Below are 9,572 nucleotides of genomic sequence, written 5' to 3'. Positions count from 1 at the left end.
AAAAAAAACCACCCCCCCCCCCCCCCCCGGGGGGGGGGGGGATGGCCACTGCACAATCCCTTTTCCATTCTCCTCTCGTGATCTTGGGCACTCATGCACATGCATCCAGTGTGAGTTTAAGCCACCGGGTCTGGGACTCGGACCACAGTTGACTACATGGAAGCCACATAGCCATTACACTAACTGCTGGTCCCAGTAACTCATTCTTACTGCCAGGCACAGTTCAGAGTGCTTTACACACTTTCATTCATTTAATCTCAGCAAATCATGTGGGTCATTTGTGAGCTCAGTTTGAAGCACAGAAAGGTAGTGTGGGTGGCCCCGGTCATCCACCTGGTTGTCCACCAGGTCGTCCACCAGGTCACCCACCAGGGATGAAGGAGAGGCACAGTCAGATCGACCAGTCTGCTGCTGTGCTGTCCTACAGCTCTGCCTTTCTAGCCAGAGCAGAACAGTGCCTGGGGCTTTATAGGGGCCCGGCAGATGGTACTCAAACTCTTTGAGGAGAATAAAGAGGTATTTGTAGTGGTAAAAGGATTAAGGACTACTGTCTTAATCTTTTATTTGGCAAAGTGGAGGCTGCTGACTGGAGGCTAGTTCTGTTTCTAGAGCTACATCTGTGCATATTGGGAGTTTTCCTCAAAGTAGAGACATGGTTACATGGTCTCTGAATTGCATTTTTTATTTTTGAAGTTTATTTCTTAGAGACAGACACACAGAAGGGCACCCCCAGCACAGTTCCCATGCCACAGTCCGCTCTACCTTCAGCCACCCTAGATTATGGGCACACATGTGTGTGCCTGGTGTGAACAGAGAGCTCCTGGCTGAGCACCCAGGACCTCCCTCCCAGTCGTGTTATCATCGCACTACTGCCTGACCACTGTGAACTGCTTTTAGGTGTCTCTGTTTCCACCTGTAAGTGCCTTAATAGTCGAGTTTGAAGGCATTCCATCAGCTCATGAAAGCAGTATTTTTCCATAAGCAAATGAAGCATCACTTGTTTTTCCAGTCATTGATAGTGAAACATAGTCACTTGACCTGACTGAAAACTAGAAGACATAAGATAGATTTATTGAATTCCGAATTCCATTCTTTTTTTTTTTTTTTAAGAGAGATTTTTACATTAGTTGCATGTGCTTGCTGAGACAGAGACAGCGAGAAATCACCCCCCAGAGGGGAATGGCCACACTACACTCCCTTCTCCATTCTCCTCTTAGGATTTTAGGTATGCACACACACACCTGTTTCAAGGCTCCAGGTCAGGGACTCAAACTGCTCGGCCACGTGGGAGTCCAGGGACATAACCATTACACCATTCTTCCTACATAATAGAAATCTCTACACCAAGGCCCAACTGAGGTCACACAGCGATAGGGGACCACCATGTGATGTCAGAACCAGCTGGGAGACCCAGGTTTGGATCCTGGGTTGACTGAAACACACCTGGTGGGATCTTGTCTGGCTGGGAGGTTAGAGTGGGCTATCATGGTATAGTGAGACCCTGTCTGGGATTCCCGTCTCTCTGTCTTTCTCTGTTTCTCATGGAAGAAAGGAACTTTTTAAAAAGGAACTTTTTAAAATCTCTACACTGAGCATTTGGAAGTCCCATAGAATTACAGATGTAGAAGAAATAGATCCGAGGGTTTCAATAACTTGCCCCCTCACTTGTCTGACAGTGGCACATGTTGCCTGATTCCTGTGTACTGCTCTTGTTAGCAGTGTCCCGCCAGCTATCCTGAACAGAACTGTTCAGCCCGGATACTGAGAGGAGTGTCAGCATGATCAAGTTCTTCAGTAGATGCTTAATAAACGTATGTGGAAAATTACGTGCCAAGTATTGAGGATATGAAATTGAAAATTGAATTTCTGACTTCAGTCACAAGAAACAGATATATTAGAATTGAAAATTGAATTCCTGACTTCAATTACAAGAAACAGATATTTTGGGTCATCGGGAAAGTCATGTCACATTTTTCCATGGAAAAATATGTCATGGCTTTTCCCACAACCTAATACAAGCAGATAATCATGAGATAGATGGATAAGGAGTACAGTTAGGGTGCTTTTTCCTTTTTTTTCTTTAACTGCTGGAGGGTACACGTGCTCACCAGAGAGAATGCATCCTCCCAGTGGGACACAGTCATGCTGCAGTCCTGGTTCTTTCATTTCTCCATCCTGTCTGTATTTTGGGTACACTGCATATGTGTTTGTGTGTTTTTCAAGCTATGAGGGCTTGGATTTGATCCCTGGTCGGCCACGTGGGCTCCAATTCCTAAGTCACGAACTTAAGGGACCGAGACTTCTTTGTATTCTTTAAGTGCTTTGTACACACGATTGTATAAACTTTCTACATGAGGGAATCAGATAACTTATTACAGAATAGTTGTCATGAAGCAAAGCTCAAAACACTAAGCTTTTTGTAAGTAACATCAGCACAGCTAATATATATGAATTTAAAAGTGACTGGCATACACGGGCTGTGATACATATTTGTGTGTGTGCACACTCATGTTTGTTCAAGCATCTCTTGCTGTTTCTACAGAGCGGTTGCTGATCAAGTGACTATGAGTCTGCTACACTGTGAAAACAGCTGTGGGTCCAGCCAGCCTGGGAGCGACTGCTGTGCTGCCATGGCCAGCTCCTGCAGCATGACAGCCAAGGACGACAGTGTGAGCGGGACTGCCAGCACAGGGAACCTCTCCAGCTCTTTCATGGAAGAGACCCAGGGCTATGACGTGGAGTTTGACCCGCCCCTGGAGAGCAAGTATGAGTGCCCCATTTGCTTGATGGCATTGCGGGAAGCAGTGCAGACCCCATGTGGCCACAGGTTCTGCAAAGCCTGCATCATCAAATCCATAAGGTATGTGAGCATGAGGAGCATGGTTTCCTGAAACCGAGCCGAGCACAGAGGACGTCATTACATAGGAGTGCCACACTATTAGGAAAAAAGAATACTGGACAAAATGTTTGCTTTCTTTTTTTTCTTTTTAATATTACCAGAGGGCACATGTGTACTAGGGAGAGATGGAGAGAAAGAGCCTCCAATGGGATGTGTCACGTTTCACTCCCTTCTTCATTTCCACATCCCATCAGGGTTCGAGGCATGCACACACATGTGCCAAATATGTTTTTCAAGCCAGTAGCACCAGGATTCACACCATATTCGACCATGTGGGATCAGGCTCCTTGTGCATAGCACTTAACTCCTGGGTTACGGGGCCAGCCCCAGACAGAAAAATTTTAAGTTAGATGTTCACCAGTATTTTTAAAGGAGGCATTAACTCAAGGCTCTACCTCCTTATTATATCCAAAGTCTCGTACCCCTCACCGCCTCCCCTACTGCGCCTGGTTCTGGATCACTATCCGTTCCGACAGCCCCCCAGCTTCTGCTCTCTCCTTGCAGCTTTTCCCAGTACAGCAGCCAGCATGAGCCTGATAAGTAAGACAAAGCCACCTCTGCCCAGAACTTTGCAGCAGTGTATCTGGGCACAGCAGAGTGCTTACAAACCCCTGTAACATGCCTATGGCATGTTTTCTTAGTTTCCTCCACTGTACTCACCCAGTCTTTCTCTTGCTGGGGCTCAGATTGGCCACTCTACATTCCCTCTTTGCTAATGTTTGCATGTATCAAGTGTCCTCCTGCCCTGGTGAGTGGTTTTCACTGTTCTCTTTGCTTGAAAAGCCTTGCCACAGCTAATGCCATAATGCACGCAGTGTGGCTCAGACTGGACTTCCTCAGAGGTCTTTTAGCTACTCTGTTTAAGTCATGCCTCCACCCTTCCAGCTCCACCACTGTGGTCTCCATCACCAGGTTCTGCTTTATTTCCGTTGCAGTTCTGCCCTCTTAAATGCTTAGGTGTTTATTGTCTACTCACCTTACTGGAAGATAAACTTGAGAGTAAAGGTTTAGATCTATTTTGTTTCTTGATATTTCCCAAGTGCCAGGAACAGTACCTGACCCATAGCGGTACTCACTGAATCAGAGTCACTTTACCTGAATGAAGTATATTGGATTTCCACACGATTAAATTTTATCTCCTAAGAAATAAATATTGGGGGACCAGCAGTTAGCGTAATGGCTATGTCGCTGTACTCCCACCTAGTCTACCGTGGTTTGAGTCCTGGACCCGGTGGCTTAAACTCACGCTGGGCGTTTGTGTGTGCGTGCCCAAGATCCTGAGAGGAGAATGGAGGAGAAGGGATTGTGGCGTGGCCATCCCCCCTGGGGGGTGATTTTTCGCTTTCTGTCTCTCTGTCTCTCTCTGGTGAGTGCATGCGCCCTATGGCAAAAACCTCTCCAAAAAAAGAAAATAAAAGAAATAAATATTATATTTCACTATAATTTAAGGGTAAATAGGAATATTTTTAGGTGATAAGCGGTTGTAGACAGGACAAAAATATTAGAAGACATTGGGAGGTTGTATACGTTCATGAATAGCCATTAGTTGTATTGGTGTCTCTCAGCTTTTACATTAACTTTTGTATAAAATTTGAATTGAGGGTAACTGTATCCATACTCTATGGAGTAGGCTTAATTTCAGCTACAGGGAAGCATATCTTTGTTTCAGTTTTGGAGAAAAAAATACATTATCTTGTGTTGAATTGACAAGATGTAGTAGGGCTTTTTCAGCTTCATCATCATTGATGTTTTGGTCTACAGTCCTTTGTTGTGCAGAATGTCTTGTGTGCTAGAGGATGGTAACAGTGTCCCTGTCCTCTGTTCACTGGAAGCTATCTCCTTCTCCCCCAGTTGGGAGGCCAAGATGTCCTTTGGGAGAGAAACTTGTCCCTGGTTGAGTCTGTTTGTTTAGAATATACATGAGAGAGTGTTACAGCTTTTTTCTGTCTAGAATGATTTTTAGTTATGTTGTATTTAGATAAACATGGTACTGTATTATGGACTGTTGGAGTTTTTTTTTGTTTTTTTTTCTTTTGGAGAAGTTTTTGCTATAGGGTACGTGCGCTCGCCAGAAAGACACAGAGACAGAGAAACGGAAAGCGAGAAATCACCCCCCAGGGGTGATGGCCATGCCGCAATCCCTTCTCCTCTCAGGATCTTGGGCACAGACACACGTGCACCCGGCATGAGTTTAAGCCACTGGGTCCGGGACTCGAACTACGGTCAACTACATGGGAGTTCAGCGACATAGCCATTATGCTAACTGCTGGTCCCTGGACTGTTGGTTCTTCTATAGGTATAAATGTACAGTGAAGTATTTACCAGGTATCACCCAGGACAGGAGAATACTAATCTTTAGTGATTTTTTTTTTTAATAAGTGGTGCTTGTGTGTGTTTGTTTGTTCTATTGTTATTGTTAATTTGCCAGAGGGCACATACACTTGCCAGAGAGAAAACAAGAACAAATCCTCCTTGGGGTGCAGTCACCCTGTAGTACCTACCCCACTGCTCCTTCCTTTCCAGATTTTGGGCATGTGCCTGGTTTGCTTTATACACCCCTAGGTCTGGGACTTCAGCTGCCTTAATTAGTATGCCATAGGCTAGCCCTTTAGTCATTTCTTTAGTAGCAACTTGTTTATGAAAGTAATGAGACAGTGGTCTGAAAAGGAAGTAAAACACACAAACAGAAGTCTGAAGCTTTTTCTATACCTTCCTCTAAGCTGGCAGTGACCATGCTCTTTGCTCTGATGTTCTGTTTTTGTTCTGTTTTTGTTTTTGCAGCAGTTTGCTTTTAAATCTTTTAAGAATGAATTTAATTTTATTTACTCATTCATTTTATTTTTTAATTCAACCAGAGAGAGAGAGAAAGGAAGCCGCCAGGTCCAGGACTTGAACTGTGGTCAGCCATGTGAGAATGTCCAGTGCCTAAACCACGACGCCACTTGCTGGTCCCTTGCTCTGATGTTCTTAAGGAGCTGCTCTGCAGTTTCTTGTTGATTGTGGTCACCTGTGGTCCAGATGCTTGTTGGTCACTTTCTCTTGGTGTGACTGCTTACACTGTAGGTGATGGTTCTCAGTTCACTTTGGAAGGTGCATCTTATTTTTTCTGAGACATGCATCCCGTTAGGTTTGGGATACTTATTCCAATAAATCTACTTATGGCTTCCTGGGCTTGTCAGAGAATATTTGACAATATGCCAGTAACATTGTGCAGTCTGAGTGAGGCCCCATCAAGGTCAGCTCTGTCTCTCCTTTGAGTCCTAAGCCATTTGACAGTCACCTGAGCTGTGGTTCAGTCATCTTCTTTCCTACCACAGCAACCATGGAGCATATAGGAGGTACTCAGCAAACTGAGCAACTGAGCTTCTGCACCTGCCACATCTTACGAGTGAAGATGGAGATATCCCTCCAAGCTAAAGGAAAAGACAGACACCAAAAGTCTCGTCACGAGGTGTGGTAAACCACTCGAAAGTGGACACGGTGACCCCGTGACTGCCTGTTGCATTGCACCCTCTTTTTTCTTAGCTGGAATCTTTCCCACAGTCTAGAACTCCATCCTTTTGATAGGTGATCAATTTGGTGGTAGTTTTACTCATTTTGTAATAATACTATGCAATAATAATGTGCTATTTTTCTATAGGAAATAATAAATGGAGAATTTATGTGTGGTAAATTAGTTATTTGGGTTTTCTAGTCTGATCATGTAAATCTACTAATTGTGCACATCTTATTTGCTTCCCTTAGGGATGCAGGTCACAAATGTCCAGTTGACAATGAAATACTGCTGGAAAGCCAACTGTTTCCTGACAATTTTGCAAAACGAGAGATTCTTTCTCTAATGGTGAAGTGTCCAAATGCAGGTTGTTTGCACAAGATGGAACTGAGGCATCTTGAGGTATTAAAGTTATTTTCTAGCTCTTAGCATGTTTGCAAGGCAGTACCTAGAGAACAGAAACTTTGCTGTCTCTGTGTATTGTCAGTACTTAGCATGTACTAATTGGTTCATTAGTTTTTGCTGGGTAACACCAGTTTCTTTATTATTACATGTAAATGTAAGTTTCTAATTCTACCTGTTTGGCTTTGCCCCAGCGATAGTAAAGAAGTCAGTATTCTACACGTTTTTTGGGTGAGCATTATATGAGGAAAACTAAGCATTTTAAATACAGGTGTCACATTTTAATCCCCTAATTTCACTTCTCGCATTTTGAAATAAATCCCATGTAGCCATTATCTCAGTATTTTTTTATACCATTTTCTGTGAACTAAATGAAATACTCTTATAGTTTGAGAGATTAGCTGAAGTATAATAAAAGAATTGCCTTTAAATTAAATTAGTTCTTGATATTTTTTACCAGAAATGAATAATGTTAACTTTTTTTTTTTTGATTAAATGTTTCTGATAGATTTGCAGCTTGCCTATCTTAGCCCTTTTTGAAGGAGTGGCCTTTGGACCCAATACTGAATTGATAGGAAATCTAACTTCTTTCCAGTTCTCTTCACTGATGAGATGTGTGACCTTGTGAATCCACAATCTTTGTATAAAATTGTAGTCTGAGGGCCAGCAGGTGGTGTGGTGGTTAAGGGACTGGCCTGCCACATGTTCGACCATGGACCATGAGTCCTGAACCCAGCAGCTTGAAACTCATGCTGGATGCAAGTGTGTGCATGCCCAAAATCCCAAGAGGAAAATCGAGAAGAAGGATTGTGGCATGGAAGGATGATGTCTTACCCTGGGGGCTGATTATCACCTTTGTGGGGTGATATCTCAATTTCTGTCTCTCTCTCTCTGTCTCTCTGGTATGGGCACATGTGCTATAGCAAAAAATTTTTAAAAAAATTTGTAATCTACAACTATCTGAAAAAATTGATTAAGACCTTAATATGTGAATGGTTCTGTGTGTACTAGAGAAAGTAAGAGAAATCTGTGGTCTTAGAAAAGAATGCATTTAGAAGACTTGTTCAGGTTTGGCAAATACTGATCAATTATTTTTTTCCTGATAGGATCATCAAATACATTGTGAATTTGCTCTTATAAGCTGTCCTCAATGCCAGCGCCCCTTCCAGAAATGCCAACTGGATATTCACATTCTCAAGGATTGTCCACGGAGGCAGGTTGCATGTACAAATTGCGCTGAATTGATGGCATTTGAAGAAAAAGAGGTATGTACAGACTTGGGTTTGTCAATTCCACTGTTTCCTAAGAATATGTTTTTAAATGTGTATTTGTTATGGTTAGCAGTAGATAAGGATGTGACTTCAACTCTGAGTCTTCATGATCAATTTGGGGAAAATTAATTTTTAAGAAAACGGCAGGTAGTGGCATGATGATGATGATGCAGCTGGATGCACCTGGGAAGGTCCTGGGTCCTCCTTAAATGTATCAGCTATGCAAGAGCTCCTGATCGAGGCCAGCTGAGACTGGGTAAAGACCCTGTTGGGTGTACCTGTCACAGAAGATATAAATAAATAAACTTAAAAAACAAATCGCTGTCCAATAATTTTATTTTAAAAGTTTGATAAATCATTTTAGCTAAATAGTTTATATTTGCGTCTTACAGAGCATTGTTTGTTCTAGTTACCACTGTCTTACATATGTAAGTAATAAAACTTCTAGGAAAAGCATATACTGATTAAGTATTCCTGTGTGATATTTTAGTGACCAGTCTTAGAGACAAAAAAGTAGAATGATTATTGTATACAATGGTTACTCTATATAATTACTGTATACAAAAAGTAGAATGATTACTATTTACAATAGAATTATTTTGTAGAAGAGAATGGGTCATTACAATTATTACAAAGAATAAAATCCCACAAAGTATGTTCCCTTAGTGATAATTCACTGTGTTATACACATTTAATGTGTTCATTTTTCAATTTGTATGTTATACTTCAATTGAAAGTTTATCTCTTTTTTTTCTTTTCTTTTTTTTTTTTTTGGAGAGGTCTTTGCTACAGGGCGCATGTGCTCGCCAAAAGGACAGAGAGAGAGAGACAGAGAGACAGAAGGTGAGAAATCACCCCCCAGGGGGGATGGCCATGCCATAATCCCTTCTCCATTCTCCTCTCGGAATCTTGGGCACACATGCACGCACATGCACCCGGTGTGAGTTTAAGCCACCGGGTCCAGGACTTGAACCACGGTCGACTACATGGGAGTCTAGCGACATAGCCATTACGCTAATTTTTATCTTTTATAAAAAAAACTTTACGATACCTATAAAGAAACAGGACAGTATCATAAAGATAGAGTGATTTTTTTTCATTCAAAAACTGAGTCACAAGTTAAGTAGTTTTATATGGTTATTATCAATGGAAAAGCCAGCACCAAAGTCGTAGCCCCTTAATCACTATTCTATATGAAAGTTACTAATATAACTTACATAAAAAGTTTTTTACCCATTACTTAGCTACTTCCTTAGACTTTAGTTACCATACATTTGTGTTAATAATCCTCCATACTTGTTTAAGTAATTATTATCTTTATTCATACATTCAATTGCTATACATCGTTTAGATTGTAAAGAGACTTTACCAAGTATGAAGTACACCTCAGTCCATCCAGCCCAGTTGAAAATACTATACACATCCTCGTCAATAGATAACAAACCATATCTGTGTCCCACAAGTGTCTTATCTCTCAGTTTTTTTCCCAAATTTCCTTTCCTACGCT

At 42.0% G+C, this 9,572-nt stretch overlaps 1 protein-coding gene across 1 annotated transcript in view; it reads left to right on the top strand.

Moving 5' to 3' along the window:
* Nucleotides 1-9,572, top strand: part of TRAF6 (TNF receptor associated factor 6) — a 26,439-nt gene that overhangs the window by 1,329 nt on the left and 15,538 nt on the right. The window contains exons 2-4 of the mRNA XM_014582893.2: nucleotides 2,543-2,860; nucleotides 6,644-6,794; nucleotides 7,901-8,059. Of these exons, the coding sequence (XP_014438379.1) occupies nucleotides 2,565-2,860; nucleotides 6,644-6,794; nucleotides 7,901-8,059 (606 nt within the window). The 5' untranslated portion in view covers nucleotides 2,543-2,564. The remainder of the gene's footprint in view (nucleotides 1-2,542; nucleotides 2,861-6,643; nucleotides 6,795-7,900; nucleotides 8,060-9,572) is intronic.

Source organism: Tupaia chinensis, unplaced genomic scaffold (assembly GCF_000334495.1).
Source record: "Tupaia chinensis unplaced genomic scaffold, TupChi_1.0 Scaffold143910_1, whole genome shotgun sequence".
NCBI lineage: Eukaryota > Metazoa > Chordata > Mammalia > Scandentia > Tupaiidae > Tupaia > Tupaia belangeri.
This window is presented reverse-complemented; position numbering and strand designations above follow the sequence as displayed.